The sequence below is a fragment of the Diceros bicornis genome, chromosome 26 (genome assembly GCF_020826845.1).
Source record: "Diceros bicornis minor isolate mBicDic1 chromosome 26, mDicBic1.mat.cur, whole genome shotgun sequence".
Lineage (NCBI taxonomy): Eukaryota > Metazoa > Chordata > Mammalia > Perissodactyla > Rhinocerotidae > Diceros > Diceros bicornis.
This window is the reverse complement of record NC_080765.1, coordinates 28,694,841-28,716,182: the sequence shown is the minus strand read 5'-3', so window position 1 is coordinate 28,716,182 and position 21,342 is coordinate 28,694,841. Positions and strand designations below refer to the sequence as shown.

General features: G+C 44.9%; 1 protein-coding gene across 1 annotated transcript in view; it reads left to right on the top strand.

The window, feature by feature from the left end:
* The window catches only part of HS3ST2 (heparan sulfate-glucosamine 3-sulfotransferase 2), an 83,220-nt gene extending 62,182 nt beyond the window's left edge, over nucleotides 1-21,038 (top strand). The window contains exon 2 of the mRNA XM_058569872.1: nucleotides 19,615-21,038. Within this exon, the coding sequence (XP_058425855.1) occupies nucleotides 19,615-20,233 (619 nt within the window). The 3' untranslated portion in view covers nucleotides 20,234-21,038. The remainder of the gene's footprint in view (nucleotides 1-19,614) is intronic.
* Nucleotides 21,039-21,342: the final 304 nt, after the last annotated feature.

Sequence of the window (21,342 nt, the reverse complement as noted above, 5' to 3'; positions counted from 1 at the left end):
GTTGGTGTTTTCCTTATTGATTTATGAAAGCTCTATTTATTACAGATATTAAATATTTATCTATTATATGTGGAAAACAGTTTGTTCTTTTGCATTTTATTTCCCTGTAGGGTGATTTTTTGCCTTCCAAACCTTAAAATTTGTATGTGGTCACATGTAAAGTCTTTTGCTTTGCTTTCTTCCTTGGGTATCATGGTTATAAAGCCCTTCCAATTCTCAAGAATATATACATATTTACCAATATTTTAATCTTTTACTCCATTGTTTTCTTTTTAACATTGAATTATCTCACTCATCTTGAATTGATATTGCTGTGGGCATTAATGAGGAACCGTGACTCCATTTTTTTCCCAGCTGATTAGCTAATTGTCCCAACAAAGTCCCAATAATCCATAATTTCTCAACTGATTTGAAACGCCACCTTTAGCATGAGCTTTTTATATAGCTGTGCTTATTTCCGACTCCGTATTCTGTTCTATTAATCCACTGGCCTGTTCCTGAGCCAGAACCACACTGTTTTAATTACTGCAGCTTTATAATATATATTGTGTGACATTGCCGTTTCCTCCCCATAATTCTTCCTTCTAACACAACACATTGGCGCTTATCTTTGATTTATTCATCCAAAAGAAACTTTATAATTGTAATGTCAAATTCAATTTTTTAAGTCCTCTTGGGATTTGGGTTGGTATTACATTTGATTTATAGATTAATTTGAGAAGAAGGGATGTCTTTCTAATATTACGATTTCCCATCTCTCCATTTATTAAAGTTTTAATTGAACTGTCTATAAATTATAGAACAATATTAAATATTAATTGTGTTAGCAGGCATCTGTCTTGCCTAACTTTAATGAGACTCGTAGCCTGGAGATTACCAGCACAGGCACTGGATCCAAACGCTTGGATTTATTTCCAGGCTTCACCAATCAGTACTTTGGATTTTTGGGCTGGTGACTTCTCTGGGCCAAATTTCCTTACGTGAATAATAAAGCTGGTACAAATACCAACCTGGTGATGTTGGGGTGATGTTTAAATGAGATAATACAAGTGAAAGTACTTGGAACCGTGCCTGCCAGATGGCTCTCAATCAATGTTAGCTATTGATATTATTTCATCCTTCAATATGCAAGTGCCCGTGGGTTTGAGATGGATCTTCTTTTTCGTGTTAAAGATGCAGCCTTCCTGGTTTCTTAAGGTTATTTTTTTCTTCATTAGTAGTGGATGTTGAATTTACTAAGTGCCTTTTTGGAATCTGTTGAGATGATCATTTTTTCTGTTGACCGATTTCTGTGCTGAATTATGATTCTGTATTAGATGTAATGACATGGATCTCGATGGGACATGGCAACTTTTCTTTTAATAAATTGTGCTTTGGTGGATATTACTCGCAATCTTGACTGGTCAGTGTCTCTTGAGAGGGATCTTCCACTTGTGAGCTTGAGGTGGATAAGCCTGCAAGACAGCGTTCTGCAGGTGTCTCGCCCCACTCCCTGTGCCCAGTGCCTGGGGGCTGCCTGGCTCCATAGCTCCAAAGGATAATCTTCCGCATCTCTGCTCTAGCAGGAGTGGAGCTCCAGCCTGGCTGTAGAGTTGGGGGGAAGCTCTACACATCTAGCTGCTCCTTTTTGAGACCTCTAACACTGACTGTGCTTCTGCCTGCGCCTCTCACCCCACCAAAGTCTCTGGTGCCTCCAGTTCTGGAGCTACTGGAAGATTCTGTGACAAGAATTCACTTTCTTCTTATTAGTGACGCCCCCCTTCTCCCCTCAGCCACTTAAGTTTCAGCTTAATGTCAGCCTCCTTTCTTCCAAAATATGTCTCTATTCATTATCTACCACCAACTCTTCATCCTTTCTTTTGATATTTTGACTTTCTACTTTTTATCCATTCATTATCAATTTAGTGGTGACCCAAGAGGGAGTAAAGATAAACGCTGTGTTTGATCCACCGTGTTATATGGAAGCACCACTATGAATTGGGCCCGTCAATAAGAAGTGATCCACTTGGTCTCATTCAATGTCTTTTGCCTTGGATTCTACTTTTTCTGGTATTAATATCGTAACTCAGGCCGGCCCTGTGGCGTAGCGGTTAAGTGCGTGCAATCCGCTACTGGCAGCCCGGGTTCGGATCCTGGGCACACACCAATGCACCGCTTCTCCAGCCATGCTGAGGCCGCGTCCCACATACAGCAACTAGAAGGATGTGCAACTATGACATAAAACCATCTACTGGGGCTTTGGGGGAAAAAAAGGAGGATTGGCAATAGATGTCAGCTCAGAGCCGGTCTTCCTCAGCAAAAAGAGGAGGATTAGCATGGATGTTAGCTCAGGGCTGACCTTCCTCACAAAAAAAAGAAAAAAAAAATATCATGACTCGAGCTTTCTTGAGGCTGGCATTTGCCTGATATATCTGAACCTCTCCGTTTTCATATGAAATGTTTCTGTCCCTGTGTTCTGGGGTGGTCTTATAAACACAAATATGACTAGGTTTTATTTTAGAAGGAGAATTCTTTATTGTTGTCATTTTAAAAAATTATAGTGTTTCGCCTATTTTCAATAATTTTTAATATTAACACAATCAGTCTTACTTCTATACTTCTGTCATCTTGCTCTACAATTTTGGCTATTTTTTTCTTGCTTTCCTTTCCTGTCTCTTTTGTTACATGAGCTGCCTTGTCTCTGCTTCTTTATTTTCCAATATTTCAGAAGTTGCATGTCCTGTGTTTTAACTTTTCATTTTACGTTTCTCTAATAGAGTAAATGAGTGGCAGTACCTTTTGGTGAAGATCTCATGTACTTGCTGTGCCCCTTCCCTCCCCTCCTTCCTCTTTTGTCAACTTCTCAGTCTTTGTTGATGTAATCTGGGATTTTGGATTTGATTTATCAAATTATTTTTTCAACTGTATTGAAATATGAATTTTTAATTTTTATATCTTTTTAAAAACGTCTTGCTATGAGAAGCTAAATTGATTAGGTATTTGGACTCAGCACTTTGTTCCATCCCAATCACTGCCGTGTTATGCACAATGTCCCCGTTCTCGAATTCTTTCACACCCTCACTCAGGGAGTCACTTTTATTTTCAAGGAACTTTTTGGAGAGCGAGTGGAATGCTTTTCAAGCTGTTGCATATCTTATAATGTGTTTCTTTTGCCTTCACGAGAAAATTGACTAAGTACTAGGCATTGGGAGTCACATATTTTTTTCTGCAAAACTGTGTGGATGATAATCTGTGTTTTCTAGTGTTTAATTAGCTGCTACAAAGTCCTTATCCGGCTTGAATTTGTAGAAAATCTGTTTCGTTTGCTTTATCCATCCTGGGTACCTATAATACTTATAAAACTTTTGCTTCTTTATATAATTTAAAATATTTTCCCTGATGCATGTTTGTACAGATAGATGATGGATGGATGGATGAATGGATGGATAGATTCATGGATGTGGGTTTGATTTTGTTTGGACGAAGCTGGCCTTTTGATCTGCTCACATAGCCATCTTTTATCTCTGGAAATGTCTCTTTAATGGAATCTTTGCTTATAGCTCTGTCCAATTTGTTTCGGGTTTCTTCTTCAATGACAGCACAAACTGTATCTTGCCTATGACTACTCTGTCTTCCATGTCACCTTGTCACTCATCAGTTCAATCTTGTTGACTTTTACTTGAGAAGCCCAAGATCAGGCTCAAGTTTGTTCTGATTTTTATTTTCACATCACTAGTTCTACTCTCTACTGCTGTCAGTGAAGTTTGCTAATGCATTTTTAGATTCTCTGTGGTACCATCTTACCTCATCCGTACCTGGTTTTTTCTTATCCTGTTGTCTTTTCATGTCATCCTATGGTTTTTTCATCCAAGCCAATGCTCACGCGTTGGCCTTCTGCCCAAACGTCCCCTCTGGGGTTTCTCTGACCACCCAGTTCCCTTGTTACACTAACTCTGCTTTTGCTTCACCCCAAGTTATAGTTATATATTTACTTATTTGTCTCTTATCTCCTCCACCAGACCAGAGGCTCCATGAGGGCAAGTGCTACATCTATTTTAGCTATGACCTCAGTGCCTAGCACAATGGCTGACAAACAGTAGGTGCTTAATAATTATTTGTTAAATGAGTGTATGTCCACATTACTCTGGCTCAGATTCCTTTTGGCTGTAGCAACATTGTTATAAGCCAGAAGTTCCCAAACTTTAGTCATTGAAGGATCACCTTTTTTCCATATTCATATACCATTTGTACTATTATTTACTTAATATTTGTCTTTAGATCAAGTCACATTTTCTTTGTTCACTGGATATTTAAGCCTCATCCTAAGCAGTAAAGTCTGTTAAGTAAAAGTGATGTCCTAGTTCCAATTTTCTAAAATAAGCATGTAACTATAAAAAATGTAAGTTTCATCCACGAATTGCTTGCACACCACAGATGATAAGTGACCGCACTTTGGGAAACCCTTTCTAAAGAGCTCAGGCTGCTGCATTTCCTCAAGGAGCCCAGATCTTGATTTAGGTTTAGATTCCTTCCCATATTATTCATTCGACAAGCGTGAGTCATTCTTTTCTGGCTGCCTCTGACGGGATGGCACAGTGACAAAGACTGAAGATACCACAGTCAGCGAGGAAGACACCATCCCTTCCTGATGGGGTTTGCAGACTAATTGGGAGGACAGGCACTAGATAAACAAACAGATATGCAAGATAACTGCAGATTGTGCTTAGAGCTATGAGGGCAATAAACTAAGGGGGTTAGAGAGTGACATTTGATAGAGGTGACATTGGAAGAGACCTGAAGATGAGAAGGACTGAGCTATGGGAAGAGCCCGGGGAAAGTGTTCCAGGCAGAAAGAACAGCAAATGCCTGGAGACAGGAAAGGGTAAGACTGAGGGATTCAAGAGTGTCTGATAGCTCATCTTGCTGGGCATCCTGGATGCCTTCCGGAACTGAAATGAGGAAGTGGACCGTTCTACACCATAGCCTGGACGAGAATCCAGGTTTGCACACTTTGGGCGGGCCTTGGGCTCTGCAGAAGTATTGTTGACTCAACAACCATGCATTCAGCTTTAGGCACATCACAGGCCTGCATGACATCTGAGCAGCTGACTTCCCAGTAGATTGCCTCCTGCATGATCAGAAAGACAACCCCTGCTAACCGTTTGCAACCATTGAGCTTAATGTGCCCTGTATTCCCACCTGCATCTGCGGGAGACAGAATGGAAAGGACTGCTGATCGTGGCTAATTTCTCCCAGGGAGGCAACAGGGAACTGTGGAGGGACAGGCAGGAGGTGTTCACCCAACAGCTGCAGTTGGACCACCTCCCACTAGGGGGCACTGTTATGCTGCTGGAAGTGGGGCAGCCTTGCAGCACTCACCCTGCACACTTAGTACCCCTGGGGACTCTGGAGTGTGAGATTGTAAAGCTGAGTGTTAAAAAATAAAGTAAACTCACTGATTTCATGCTGCAATAGCCTGGGGAGTTTGCAGATGCCTGGGAAGCATTCAGAACTGGTGGGGACTGACAGCTCCTTAGAGCGGATCCGAGCACAGGTGGAGGGTAGGGCCTCCATGGACACTGCAGGCAGGGAACACTGGGAGGTGGAGATGCACAGGCTGGGGAGACTGGCATCAGGAGGCCACTGGGTTGACTGGCTCCATCCTCAGCCTGGGGCTGGTCAGTGTGGAAAACTTTACGTGTGTGGCAGCAGGATACTGAAAATACTCCATTCTAACGATTTCTATATTCTCTGTGGAGTATGATGCAAGCTCATCTGCTGAGAGAGGCAGGAAAGGGCAAGCTTTGATCATTTGCAGAGAACAGAAAAGGTCTGAAATAGTCGTTGTGCAGAGTGGGAGAGAAAGTTGGCCAGAGGAACATGGCGGAATTGCTAGCTGTGCTGAGGCCCTCTTTGTGTTGGTGATCGGGTATTGGTAGTGGAGTTAACCTGCCCATTTCAGATGTTGTCCAGCAGCACTCTTCCCCTTCCTCCCCTCCATCTGTTTCCACTTATATTGACTTTGGGTGGCTGTAAGGGGGATGCACATCCCCTAAGCCACCACTTGGTACCATCCCTGGTAGCCTTGGTACTACTTAGTAGCCCTCAGGTACCATCTTGGTTCCTGGATGTTGATGTCACTGGGGACTGTCACCAAGAGCAAGCTGGCTCAGAATGGATGCTGGAAAGCAGAACCTAGCAAAAGAAAGATGCTGAGCTACTCCATGCAGCTCTGCCCACGAATGAGGAAGCCGTGATGGGTCCTGGGATGGATGTCAGAAGACACTGGGTAGGAGGTTTACCAGTTGGATTTGGTTATAGATTAGACGTGGGTGTTGCTGAGGCAACTGATGGATGGTGGGGCCATTAACTGAGACGTGAGGAGATAAGTGGTAAGTCGAGGAAAAATAATTGAAATACGTATGGAGAAGAACTGGTCAGCGGAGTAAAAAGGAAACCGAGACAGTGTGTTCCCAAAGCCAAGAAGAAAAACACGTTCCTCAAGAAGTAGGGGATGGGCAAGGCCTCAGATACCACAGAAAGTTGAGACAAAACCAGGACCAAAGGTGGGACCAGCATTTAGGGGTGCACTTGGAGAGAGCCACTTCAGAGGGTGAGGGAGTGGGAGGCAGATGTGACAAGTCAAGGATGAATGTGAGGAAGTGGAGCTGTTGAGATTTATCTCGAGAACTTTGGGAAGAAAAGGAGCTATAGGGCTGTAGCAGGAAAGGGATGGATGATTGGCTTTTTGAAAATGAAAAAGACAAATTGTACAGCATGGTGACTAGAATTAATAATACTGTATTGTGGGGCCAGCCCCATGGCGTAGTGGTTACAATCAGCACGTTCCACTTCAGTGGCCCAGGTTTGCAGCTTCAGATCCCAGGCACGGACCTATACCACTCGTCAGCCATGCTGTGGTGGCGTCCCACATACAAAATAGAGGAAGATTGGCACAGATGTTACCTCAGGGACAATCTTCCTCAAGCAAAATGAAAAAAAAGAGGAAGATTGGCAATGGATGTTAGCTCAGGGTGAATCTTGCTCAGAAAAAACAATAATAATAATACTGTATTCTGTATTTGGAAATTGCTAAGAGAGTAGATCTTAAAAGTTCTCATCACGAGAAAAAAAATTTGTAACTATGCTTGGTGATGTATGTTCAGTAGACTTATTGTGGTGGTCATTTCACAATATATATAATTATTGAATCATTATGTTCTACACCTGAAACTAATACAATGTGATATGTCAATTATATCTCAATAAAAATAAATAAATGAAAAAGAAAAAGACTTAAAATAAAGGGAGGATCCCCTTAAAATAAAGGGGATGCACATCCCCTCAGCCACCACTTGGTACCATCCCTGGTAGCCTTGGTACCACTTAGTAGGCCTCAGGTACCATCTTGCTTCCTGGATGTTGATGTCACTGGGGCCTGTCAGACAAGAGCAAGCAGAATGGATGCTGGAAAGCAGAACCTAGCAAGAGAAAGATGCTGAGCTGCTCCATGCAGCTCTGACCATGAACGAGGAAGCCGTGATGGGTCCTGATTAAATAGAGAAAGAGGAATCCACTGATGGCTGGTACAGTGCTTTATGGTTTATGTGAGACTCTTGTGTTGATCCAGCTTAGACCTCAAACAGCCAGGTGAAGTCTGAGCTATCATCATCCACATGTTGCAATGAGGAAACTACTATGAAAGTCACAAGGCCAGGAAACGGAAAAGTTGGGCCTCAAATCTGGGTTTTCTGAATCAAATCATCCACAGTTCCTCACCCAACATCAATGAGCCAATTTCATTTAATGCCGGAAACATTCACTGACTCTGCAATTTGTGCCGGTGTTGACGGGACTGGCATAAGACCTTGCTACTCAAAGTGTGGGCCGTGGACCAACAGGTCAGCCTCACCTCCCTCGGAGCCTGTTAGAAATGCAGAATCTCAGGCTCCCTCCCTTAGGAATCAGAATCTGCATTTCCACAAGACCCCCTAGGCAATTCAAATGCACGGTAACGTGTGAGAAGCACTGACTTAAGGGACCCACTATCCCTGGGAAAGGGAGGAGGCTTAAGTGTGAGGAAGGACTCAGAAAGCCCAGACTAAGAAAGCAGGTGAGAGATCCAGAGTTACCCCCAGAAGACGCCCTGATAGTGTCCCCATCATCAGGCCAGGCTAGCTGCAGATGGCGCCTGACAAATCGAGGTCCAATTGCCTGGAAAGTTACCAGAGCTCTGCATGCAGCAGCCAAAACCATTCACTCAACGCCCACGATCGCCCTTCCTCTGCAAGCCAAGCTTGCTGAGAAAGGAGCTGAACATTCTTGGCCTCCCATATCCTCCCTTTCCACCCACGCCTTTTTCCTCCCCCTCACTCCAGGAAACTCCTTCCACACAGGCGATCTTCTACTTTAACAATATCAACAGAGACTTTTTAACGTAGTTTTTTAAACTACAAAGAATACATCTTATGGCAAAGAAAAAAAAAATCCAATGAGTGCAGAATGGTAAAGGTGGAAATAAAGTCCCATTCTGCGCTACCATCCATCCCAGGTCCCCAAGGTTATTCCCCAGAGGTCGTCACTGGTAGCAGTTGACTGTGTTTCCTTTTAGAGATGGTTTGTGCATATCCATACAAGCATGTGTGGGTGTGTGTTTTGTATGTAAACAGGCGCATATTGAACTCACTCTTCTGCAGCTTGCTTTTTTCACTTAATAATGCATCTTGGTCTCTTTTCTGTGTCAATATCTATAGATCTGACTCATTTTTTAACAGCCGCATAATAATCTGTTGTCTGGCCTCATGATGGTTCCTTTAAGCAGTATCCTACTAATGGAGATGTAGGTTGTTTCTGGTCTCTTTCTATTAGTAGTTAGGTCAATGCCAACTGCTATAACAAACCCCAAGACCAGAGTTTTATGTCTTGCTCACAATAGCCCAAGGAGGTTGTTTTCCTAGTTGTAGGGTCTTCCGTGCCCCTTCTACCTTTTGGACCTGCCCCCTTCTAGGGCCTCCAAATTGGACAGCAAAGACAGTGAAGAGGACACACCTACTTTGTAAGCCCCTTGGCCTGGAGGAAACACACCGCACTTCTACTCACTGTCCATGGTGAGAACAAGCCACAGGGCCCCACCTGGATGCAGGGGGTTCTGGGAAATGTAGTCCTTGGCTGCGCAAGCTGGCTAGAAACAGAGCTATACTCTGGAGGAGTGGGGGAGAATCTTTGGTGGACGCCTCCCCATCTCTGCCACAAATACTACAATGAACATCCTTGCACACTGGTCTTTATGTGCTTGTACAAATAAATTTCCAGAAGTGGAATTGCTGGGTTAAAGGGGATGTGCATTTTATATTTGGGTAGAAAATATCTAATTGCCCTCCTGAAAACCTCATTGATTTATGCTCATACTGTTACCGCACAATGGGCACGATCTGCTCGCCACCGGACAAAAGCCACTCGTCAAGAGGCAAGATGGTGGGAAAGAAAGAGCAGTTTATTACAACTTGCTAGCAAGGGGGGAGGATAGCCAACTAAATGTCTCAAAGAACCATCTTATAGGGGCACAAAATCTTACTGCAGTTGCATAGGCCAGTGGGCTATGGGGGGGGGGGTTAGGAATGTTGACCTTCTGGTGTTACAGACTTGGAATCGCCACACCAGATCTTTCAGTTTTCATTGATGATGGCTATCAGCATAGACTCTCTGTTTGGGGGTCATCACATTCCTAAGGAACTCAAAAGAACAAAGTTATCATCTTATTGCAGCTGGGAGATACATGCACAAGCAGGGGTCATAAAATCTACAGAGAAGTTAGGTCTCCTGGAAGGTGCATATCCAGCTGGGTTAGTTAGAGTTCATTCAAAGTCCCAAAAGGGCTTCTTTTCTACAATATGGCTTCCCTTATGTCAACCTTGTCTTGAGCCGGTATCAATACCAACATTGGAGAGTACTTAGTTCTACACACTTTTGCCTGCAATAACTGTTACAATTTTTAAAAACATATTTTCCAGTCTTATAGGTGAATAATATTATCTTATGGTTTTAATTTGCATTTCTTTAATTTTAAGAAAGATGGAGTATCTTTCCATATATTTATTTTCCATTCATAGCTCTTTTACTATTAACTCTTCTCATAGCCTGTGTTCTCTGGTTCTCTTTTTCTTATTGATTTGCAAGAACTTTGAAAAAATATATAAAATGTGTAAATATATATATGTATATATATATGAAATAATCCCCTTTTTTTCCTATCTTATATGCTGCAAATATTTTCCCAGCTAGTCATTTTCCTTTTATTTATGGTATCTTTCCATCTCTAAGTCTTACATTTTTTATGTAGTCTAACTTTTCAGTCTTTTCCTTCGTGATTTTTGTCTCATGCTTAGAAAGGCTGTCCTCGTGCCAAGATTAATTTTATGTTCTCACGTTTTCCTCTCTTGCTAGAGTCACACTTGAATCCAGACTCTGCAACTTGCTGCGTTGCTTTGACGATTGAGTTTGGTTCTCGGTGTCCCCGTTTCCTCAGCCCACAAACAGGACTCATGAGAGTGCCTGCCTCCTAGGGTTAAACTGAAGACTGAGTGAGATGCTTCATACAGAGCTGAGAACCACAGCTGGCCCCCCGTCACTGCACAGGAAATCTTAGCTGTTGACATATGTCCAGTGCGTCTATGACCATGTCTCAGTCAGCTCGGGCTGTGTGATACTGGGATTTATGATACGAAGTATATATTTGGTCTCCGTCCCTGTTCCTGGCACAGAGCTCCTAAAACCTTTGGAATTTCCTAAGTGGGGAGAGCAATAAAGGTGTCTTGTGTTATGTTTATGAGATGACTGTTGGACCACACCTAAAGATGGAGGCTGGTTGCCTGGAGAGCCAACCATGTGATTAGAGGGTTGGAACTTTCAGTCCCACCCCCCTGACCTCCAGGGAGGGGAGAGGGGCTGGAAATTGAGTTCGGTCACCAGTGGCCAATGATTTAATCAATCGTGCCTGTGTAATGAAACCTCCACAAAACTCCTAAAGGATAAGGTTTGGGGAGCTTCAGGTTGGTGAACACACGAAGATTCAGGGAGAGTGGTGTGCTCGGAGAGCGTGGAAGCTCCAAGCCCCTTCCCACATACCTTACCCTGTGCATGTCTTCCTTCTGGCTGTTCCTGAGATGTATCCTTTTATAAAAAACCAGTGACCTAGTAAGTAAACTGTTTCTCTGAGTTCTGTGAGCCGCTCTAGCAAATTAATCGAACTCAACGAGGGGGTTGTGGGAACCTCTGATTAATAGCCTGTTGGTCAGAAGCACAGGTGACAACCTGACTTGCAATTGCTGTCTGAAGGGGGGAGCAGTCTTGTAGGACTGAGCCCTAACCTGTGGGATCTGACGCTATCTCCACCTAGACAGTGTCAGAATTTAGTTGACTTGTAGGACACCCAGCTGGTGTCGGAGAATTGCTTATTGGTGTAGGGGAAAAAACTCACACATCAGAATTGGGTGCAGAATCTCAGGCTGCCGTTAACAAAAATACCATAGACTGGGTGGCTTAAACAACAGAAATTTATTTCTCACAGTCTGGAGGCTGGAAGTCCAAGATCAAGGTGCCGGCCCATTTGGTTCCTGGTGAGGACTCTGTTCCTGGTTTACAGATGGTTGTCTTCTTGCTGTATCCTTACACGGTGGAGAGAGAGAGATCGTTTGTCATGTCTCTCGTCTGTCATGTCTCTTCTTATAAGAGCACTAAGCCCATTTGTGAGAGCTCCACCATCGTGACCTAATTACCTCCCACAGGCCCCGCCTCCAAATACCATCACACTGGGGATTAGGGCATCAGTGTATGAATGTGGGGGAAACACAAACGTTTAGTCTGAAGCAGACTATGTGTATGGCTGACGTATGCTGCATGCCCCCCTTTTAAGATATACAACATGATGATTTAATATACGTATACATTGTGAAATGATTACCACAGTCGAGTTAATTAACACATCCATCACCTCACATAGTTACAATTTTTTGTGTGTAGTAAGAACACTTAAGATCTACTCTCAGCAAATTTCAAGTATACAATTCAGTATTATTAACTATAGTCACCATGCTGTACATTAGATCCCCAAGACTTATGCATCTTATAACTGAAAGTTTGTGCCCTCTGACCAACATCTTCGCATTTCCCCCACCGCCCCCCCCCCAGCCCTGGCAACCACCCTTCCACTCTCTGGTTCTGTGAGTTCAACTTATAGATTCCACATAGAAGTGAAATCGTATAGTATTTGTCTTTCTGTGTCTGGCTTATTTCACTCAGCCATAAAAAAGAAGGAAATCCTGCCATTTGCAACAGCATGGATGAACCTGGAGGACATTATGCTCAGTGCAGTAAGCTGTGTGCCCATTTCTTATGGTAAGCAAGTGACAGAACTCAAACTCAGGGCTCTTCGATTCCAAATCCCATACTCACAACCAGCCGTTGAAGTTGGTTGTTCGCCAAAGATGTTCCCTGCCCCCTGAACATCTCTGTGTGGATATATCATGCCAGGAGGATCCCTTTCTAGTCGCCGCCTGTCGCATGCAGGACAAATTCCACGGTGCACAAGGTGTGGTTGAAAGAACAGACTTTGCTGGGGACGCTTGCAAGCCAAGGGTCTCGATAGAAGAGGCAGGCACGGGTTACTCTGTCCTCTCGCCGTCACGGACATGTCAGGGCCTGCACAAACCGGGTTTACGCTCCCAGGAAGGGGCTCTGCCCCCACGCCTCCATCCACTTCCCTTCTCATAGGGCAGGAGTGAGAGCTGCCTTGCCAGCTGGGGGGTGATCAAACTACTGGGACACCAGGCAGGCTGGGCTTTGGTGCCCACTGTTGACAGGAGTTATCTGGGAAAGCCAGCTACCAGAACCTGGGGACCTTGGTGACCTGTGGGAAACTGGGTTCAGGCAGACCCCCTCCTGCCAGAGGGAGGAAGCCACCAGCCCTTGTGGGAAGCCCAGTTCAGGTGCTGTCCCTCACACAGGGAAAAGGTAACCCCACCCCCACCCCCTGGGCCACGAGGCTGTTGACTCCTTGAGGACAGAGACTACACCTTGCCTATCTTTGTATCCCTGGCACACAGTGGGTGCTCAATAAATGCTTGTTCAATGAATGAATACATGAATGCATACCACGCACAGGACAGGCATTGTCGATATAGAGATGTGACAGTCATGATCCCTGCCTTCTGTGACCTTACACTCTAGGGCAATGATAGACGGAGATAATGTGTAAAAAATAGGATATGTCTATAGCGGGTACCATGGAATCACAGGGTAACAAATGCCTAACTCTTACAGTCAGGGAAGGCTCCCAGGTGGAGGTGATGATGAGCTAGGAGTTGAGAGAAGTTTTGCCTGACAGGCTACACAGGGCTTCCCTCGAAGGGTACAACATGTCAAAGGTCCCTTAGTGTGAAAAGTACAGTCTTGCAGGGAGAACTTGGAATCGTCCAATCTGGCCAGAGCCTGGGGTGGCCATGGGCCAGATTCAGAAGAGCCACGTAAATCCTGTTAAGGCCTCTTCCCTGTGAACAATGAAGAATTATTGATGGAGTCCACGCCGGGACTTAATGTTTTGCTCCTGGGTCACATGAGTGTGAGGATTTGGGGATGTGGACTAGGGAGGAAGTTGTTCTCGTTTCCGCTCTCAACCAGGTGAGGATAAATGGCCACAGGTGCTGGGCCTGCGCTCGGCTCAGCACGGGGGGCTTTAACAGGTTTCATGTTAAGAACCCGTTTCTTGCGCTAAAGCCTTTCCCCTCCTCTTCCACTCTTAATTATCCCTCTGGAGACTACAATGATTTTCAAGGAAACTGGTTGCCCAGCTAGGAGCTAATAAATCACCAAAGTCCCCCAGGCAGCCAGGCCTTCCAGAACACAGACACAGAGTGTACAGATTTAGCAGAAAATGGAATCTTCCGGAGAGTCCTATGGGTAATAATCAGAGGTGTGCCAATTCTGTAAGTTCCCAGCGAGGCCCTGCTCAGATGGGCTCCCGTGTGCGGACACATGCAGAGAATGTCCCTTGTGTGGACGGTGGGGGCCGAGGGAGCTGTCTCTGCCCCACTGGGTGGGTCAAAAAATATCATTTCCAGAGAGCCTCCAGCTGACAAGAGAGTATTTAGATGTTTTTCTTTTTTTTTTGGCGGGGCCGTGGGAAGTCTATGATTTTTCCCTCAGGAGAAGAGAGCACACAGACTTTTGTGGCCGGGGGGGAGGCTCATGTCTCGGCTGGCACACACAAGTATGCTTCTTCCTGATTGTTCCCAGATTAATACCCTGTTTGTATGTTTCTCCCTTCAGCAAGTATTTACTGCACCCCCACCAAGTGCCAGTCAGCCCCTGGGTGCTGAGAATACAGCCATGAACAACACAGACACCAACCCTATTCTCTTGGGACTTACAGTCTGCGGTTGGGGGCTGGGATGGGCAGTGACATAAACATACGAATAAATATAGAGTATATTAGATGGTAATGAGTGTAGTCGTGTTACTTATGAGAGTACCTTTTATTAAGGTTGTTCTTCCCAAGTCTCTGATCATAAGAATCACAGAGGAACTTGTTAAAAATGTAGATTCCTGGAAAGCACCCCAAACCCATTGAATCAGAATGCCCAGGGGAGGGGCCTGGGATTCCTTTTCTCAAGGTGCCCCCATTTGATGCTCATGAACAACCGTATTACAGGCTAAGTGGCTAAAGGAACACGTGGGCTGCACCATTGGGTTCCTGGACCTGGGATCATCTGGGGAGCTTTAGAATTGCAGGCGTCTGGGCCACACTCCCAGAGTTTCTGATTTAATTAGTCTGGCGTTGGGCCCAGCTATTTACATAACTCCAAAAGCCCTCCAGGTGATCCCAATGTGCAATTTGACTTTCCCACTCCCTGCAGAGTGACCGCAGCCGCCTTCTCTCTCAACACTAGAGGGAGCCTTGGGCAAAGGACAGCATGCAGAGGGCGAAACAGAAATGGCCCGAGACGTGTTCCTTTAAATCTCATTTTAGCTTCTTCCATTTGGAGGGTTGGGGTGAAGCAGAGCTTGGAGCCCCCTCAGTCTGCGAGCCCAAGCACCTGTGGCCGTGATGAAATCTTAAAAATGGTGCAGTGACCCCCCCCTCCCCAGGACTCTCTGCTAAAAAATCCTTCCCCAGTCCAAGGCCAGAATGCCAGGAAAAGGCTGGGCTTCGTAAACTAACAGTGGTCACCTCTGAGGACCCAAGATAACCTCTCAATAGGCACCTACCTTTGACCCTGGGTCTTTGATCAATTTATTGAGCACCTACAGTGTGCCAGATATTGCGCTAGGAAGGCAAAAATGAACAAGAAACACATTGCGCAAGTCACTGACCATCTGTTGATATGAGTGGCTGCGTATCTAATAGGTTCCACACAATGGGATGAGGGTCCTGGTAGCTGCATGCACAAAGGGCCGTGAAATTACAAGAAAGGGTTCACAGGGGCTATGACTTTTGGTTTGGACTCGGAAAGATGAGTAAATGTTCACCAGGGTGAGAGAGACAAGAAAGGTGACCCAGGGTCTTAAAAAATGAAAACAAAGAACTCAGCAAGTGGAAAACAGGTGGAAGAGCAGGCTGCGTTTGGGGAGCTGATTTTGCATGCAGCACCGTGTAAGCATCAGCTTATCAGGAAGTGGCCAGAGATGAATTCTGGGAAGGTAAGCAGAGGCCTTGAGTACCAAGTCAAGGCATATGGGCTTTATTCAAAAGAATAACTGATGGTTGACAGATTGAATTTGCTTTAGAAAGATTTCCCTGGTGGACACAGAATGCAGAATGGATTGAAAGAGAGAAGAGAGTAGAAGCATGGAGGTCAGAGAGAAATCTGTTGTCGGAGGAATAGATGACAAGGCCCTGAGGCTATATGAGTGGGCTAGGAGTGGAGGGGAGACATGAAAACGTTCGAGAATGAAAGACGTTAGATGTGAGGAAGAGTCAAGAATGACTCTGAGATTTTTCTGCTTTGTGAGTGGATTCATGGGGATATCATTTGCAAGAATAGGCAAAAGAGAGAAGTCAGTTTGGGGAGGAAAATGGTGAGTTCAGTTGTTGAGGTGAAGTGTCCAGTCCGTGGACGGTTGGACATTCCAGTCTAGATCATGGGAAAGTTGGAGCTGCAGTTAGAGACTTGTGAGCCAACAGCTTCTAGGTGGTGGTCAAAGGCTGGGGAAGGAACGCAGCCATCCAGGAAGACCATGTAGAATGAGAGCAGTGGGAGATAGACCTGTGGGAAGATCCAGAATGGTTTGGAGACAGTTGAGAATTTGAAAAGGGGATGAGGGCTTCAACGCATGACTGGATTAGACAGGTTGTTGGTTTCATTTAAACTTTAAAAATATTGATGGAGACCTTACTTGTGCCATGGACTGTGGTAGGCGCTGGAGATAGAGATGCAAATAAGACGCACCCTGCCCTGCCCTCATGGAGTTTATAATCGAGTGGGGTGAGCATAGCTTCCACAGAGAGGAAGCCAAGTTGTAAAAGATAGGTCAGAGTTCTTGGGTTGCGAGCAACAGAAACTGATTCTGACTAACTTCAAGAGGTAATGATTTTTAAGAAGGATGTGTAGTAACTTAAAGAATACAGAGGAAAGTGGAAGAATTAGGTCTCAGAAAGGGCAAGAACCAAAATAACCCCCACAGAGTTTGGAAAGTCCTTAAGTTTAAATGCCCCGTCACATTTGTGTAATTTCGTCTACTCTCGTCCTCAAGGCCGACACCTGATTACAATGTGTGCCAGGGTCATATTATAATTAGCCAGATTTCTAAGAAAATCCAGCCAAAGAGTTCTATTCAAGTGTACTTGTGATTGTTCGCTAATAAAGATATCCTATTTTTTAAAAATATTGGCCTTCTCAATATTAATAAATACTATTAAAATTTGCAACTCACAAGGGTCCATTATAGACCTTGGGCCTGGAAGGAGATTTTCAGTTGTATCAGCCTATCAGTTGCACAGTGAATCTGAAGGTTCAAGGGAATAATGGGCAGATTTGCAGGGAAGGCGGGAGGGGAAGGCATCTGAGAGCACAGGTGGGCAGGTGAGCCCCTGCCTGCCTTGTCCTCTGAGACTAGCAGGAGGGGCGCATGATGGGTGCAGATAACAGTCAGTTTCAGTATGGAGGAGAGGAAGGTTGAAGCTTACGCCTTTCAGTGTAGTGGGAAACTAGTTGTGTGTTAAGGGTGGGTGACAGGCGTGGGAGCTTATAGTGAGAATTTGGAACACTTACTATGAAGAATGATAGGCGGGTCTGTAAAGACAAATAAAAAGATTATTGAGCAGTGCTAAGGGTTAAATTACTACATATATAAAGGATCCACTTGTCAGGGTCAGCAGTTTTCTCTACTGCTGTTTGTCAACCCAGAGACAGAATTAGAAGTGCTGAAAGGTTGGAAGGATGCATTATTAGAGACTGGAGGAGCATATAGTACAAGGAAATTAATGATGATGAAGATAATGAGGATATTGATGTTGATGGTGATGCTATTGAAATGAAGATAATGATGATATTGATGATGATGATGATGATGATGCTATTGAAATGATTGTTCGTTGGGTCCAGAGAAGTTCATGTGGAAAAAAGTGAAATCAAGAGGATCATAGATGGATTTGAAGATCAGATATAATAAGTTTGAGACTGTGGTAAATGTAGAAAGAAGTCAAGTTGTAATCTGTATTAGTTTCCTGTGGCTGCCGTACCAAATTCTCACAAACTGGGTGGCTTAAAACAGCAGAAGTTTATTCTTTCACATTTTTGGAGGCCAGAGGTCTGAAACCAAATTGTCAGCAGGGTTGGTTCCTTCTGGAGGCTCTGAGGAAGAATCCACTCCATGTTTCTCTCCTTGCTTCTGGTGGCTGCCAACAATCCTTGGCATTTCTTGGTTTGTAGATCTATCACTCCATGCTCTGCCTCCATGTTCACATTGCCGTCTTCTCTGTGTGTCTCTTCTCTCCTTCTCTTCTAAGGATATTCCTCGTTGGATTTAGGGCCCAACCTAATTGACAATGATCTTATCTTGGGATCCTTAATTTACTTACATCTACAAAGATCCTTTTTTTCAAATAAGGTCACAATCATAGGATCTGGGTGGACATATCTTTTGGAGGGTCACCATTCAACCCACTACATAGTCCTAGAGTAGAATTTCCAAATGAATCATTTCATAATTAGGACAGTTCTAATGACAAGACTCAAGAGAGGCCATGAGGAAGAGTTGCTAAAAGGGAAGAGAAAATGGAGATATTAGGTCAAAGAACTATGAGGCCAGGTTATTGGATGGAGATGATGAGGGGAGGTGGGAAGAAGAAGACTAGGAACCAGGAGTCTGTATTCCAGAGGAATGTGAAGATCAGTGTTTTGGGGGTTGGTAAATCATAGTGTTAGGACTGGGGAAAGAATGATCTAGCAGTGGTTCTCACCTCTGCCTTCACGTTGGAATCGTCTGAGGAGCTTTCTAAAAATACCTACTCCCAAATATTTTTAATCAGTTGGTCTAGGATGAGTCATCTGTTTTTTTGTTTTTTTGATTCCTCGGTGGTCTAACGTGCAGCCAGGATTAAGGAAAACTAGTTTAAGGTAAAACATGACCTTCAGAAAGAAGTAGCCACTGGAAGCCAAGAGCATCCCCCTCCATCGAGGCCTGAAAGAGACACTCCTGGGAAGGAGACTTGAGAGTTTCCCACCATCATTCCTTAAGTCTCAAGCAGAGCCAGGAAATGAAAAATTACAGGAGCAAGTGTTTGCGATACCTGGCTTCGACTGAGGCCCCAACTGGCCTGGAGATCTTTGCTTCTTCAGGCTTACACCAAGGATGTATTTCAAATGTGTTTCAGGAGGAAAAGATACTGGAACCCATTTCTAAAACACTTGCTGTTCCTACAAAACGAGCCTTCCTCCACCCCGACCCCCCGCCCCAAGACTTTCTTAATATATTTGGAGAAGTATCTTTTGCCAGAACAATATTTGATGGCTTCCTTTGTGTTTTTTGCATATGTAATAAACGCATTAAAAATTTCAAGCAGCGTAAAAGGTTATACAATAAAAATTAATTTTTATTTATCCCCAACCTCCTCGCTCTGCTCCCATCTCAATCCCCTCCCCAGAAGCAACCACTTTTATCGGTTTCTTGTGTATCCTTCCTGAGAGGAACATGCTGTGTCTTGCCCTTTTCCATTTAATACTATATCTTGGGAATCATTCTGTATTAGTACTTACAGATCTACCCAACTCTATTAATTGGCTATTCTATAATTTATTTAACCCATACTGATGAACATTTAGGTTATTTCTTGTCTTAAAGCAAACTTGTTCAAGGTTTTTTTAAAAAAATCAACCAGAGTTAAAGTGAGTTTCTCACTGGAGAGCTAATGCAAAGTGTAGTGATTATAGACAACAATACTGTATGATAGACATCAAACTTGCTTAAAGACTTCGTGGTAAGGTGGGCTCCTCACCGATGGTAGGGTGGGTTCCTCACCAGGTGAGAGCAGGTGGGCCTCAAATGTCACAGCAGAGAGAAGAGACTCAACTAGGGAGCTGGGTGTAGGGCAGTGATCTCCCTGGGCACCCTGTCTGACGATGTGCTGTTTCTGCCCCACAGGAGCCTGATGCCCCGGACCCTCGAGAGCCAGATCACACTGGAGAAGACGCCCAGCTACTTCGTCACTCAAGAGGCCCCTCGACGCATCTTCAACATGTCCCGAGATACCAAGCTGATCGTGGTCGTGCGGAACCCGGTGACCCGCGCCATCTCCGATTACACGCAGACGCTCTCCAAGAAGCCAGACATCCCCACCTTCGAGGGCCTGTCCTTCCGCAACCGCACGCTGGGCGTGGTGGACGTGTCTTGGAACGCGATCCGCATCGGCATGTACGTGCTGCACCTGGAGAGCTGGCTGCGGTACTTCCCCCTGGCTCAGATCCACTTCGTCAGCGGCGAGCGGCTCATCACCGACCCGGCCGGCGAAATGGGGCGCGTCCAGGACTTCCTGGGCATTAAGAGGTTCATCACGGACAAGCACTTCTACTTCAACAAGACCAAAGGATTCCCTTGCTTGAAAAAAACAGAATCGAGCCTCCTGCCTCGATGCCTGGGCAAATCAAAAGGCAGAACTCATGTACAGATCGATCCTGAAGTGATAGACCAGCTCCGGGAATTTTATAGACCTTATAATATTAAATTTTATGAAACTGTTGGGCAGGACTTCAGGTGGGAATAAGCCACCGAGATGCAAAGGCTCTTCTGGTCTCTTCCATGAGGTTTGCCCTCAGAGCCTATGATCCTCTTCCCCCAGTAAATCCAGGCTCCAGCCTCATTTCCCCATTTTGGGTTCCATCATCCTGGAACCAGGAAGCCCAGCTAAGGCCAAGAGACCGGGGGTCCCTGCCATTAGCTCTCCCCAGTGTGTCCAGGCAAAGTTGATCTGCTTCTGGCATGTCCAGTCAATTCTGAAGCGTTTCCCTTCAGCCCATAAGAGGCCTTGGGAAATTGCTTTAAGAAGAGGGGATCTTGCAATTATGATAGATATTATAAGTGGTGATGGTGCTGTTGCTATGAACACAGCAGTCTGTCCCCATCCCTGTCCACCCCAGAGTGGGCTTGTTAATTCCGAGTGGCATGTACCTCCCCTCTAAGCTTGACTCTCTGGAGCCGCCCTGGTTGGTGGGATGGGAGCGCATCCTCATCCTCCTGACCTTAGCAGCTCATCGAGAGATTGCAGAGCCAGAAGCATCCCCTGGCCACTCCCAGGAGACAGACCCTTTGATGATGAAATAAACCAGAGGTTTCAAAGCCGGTGGTCTCAACAGTGCTTGAAGGGTAACTGTCTTTGCAAACCACTTTGTGACTCTCCCTGCTCCCTGTGGACAAAAGCACATAATTCTGCTCTTACGGGTATTCTCCTCACGCTAGCTTTCATGTTCAGCATGCAACAGAATCATGCTTGTCCATGTGAAATAAATATGGCTCTCTCGTGTCCTTAACGCTGGGCTCTTCTGTCAGCCAGGCCTGGAGCACAGCTCATTCACTCAGCTCCTCCCATAGAAGATGCGACTGGTGCTGGGGATGGTCTGGGAGGGCATGGGCAAGAAGCACGAGGGGGAGGTGGGGTAAAGAGGTTCTTGCTGGCAGAGGCTGGGACAGATGTTATGTGGGAACGTCCTGTTTCTGAAACATAATTCTGATTGGGCCCGCTCTCTGCTTAAGCTTTACATCCGAAATGCCAAACTAGAGGCCCAGGGGCTGATTGATAGAACATCAGGTATGTTTTTGCTTAGCCAGCATGATGTTTTGAAATAATTTCCAACATTTAAAATTTGGGTGTGTTCA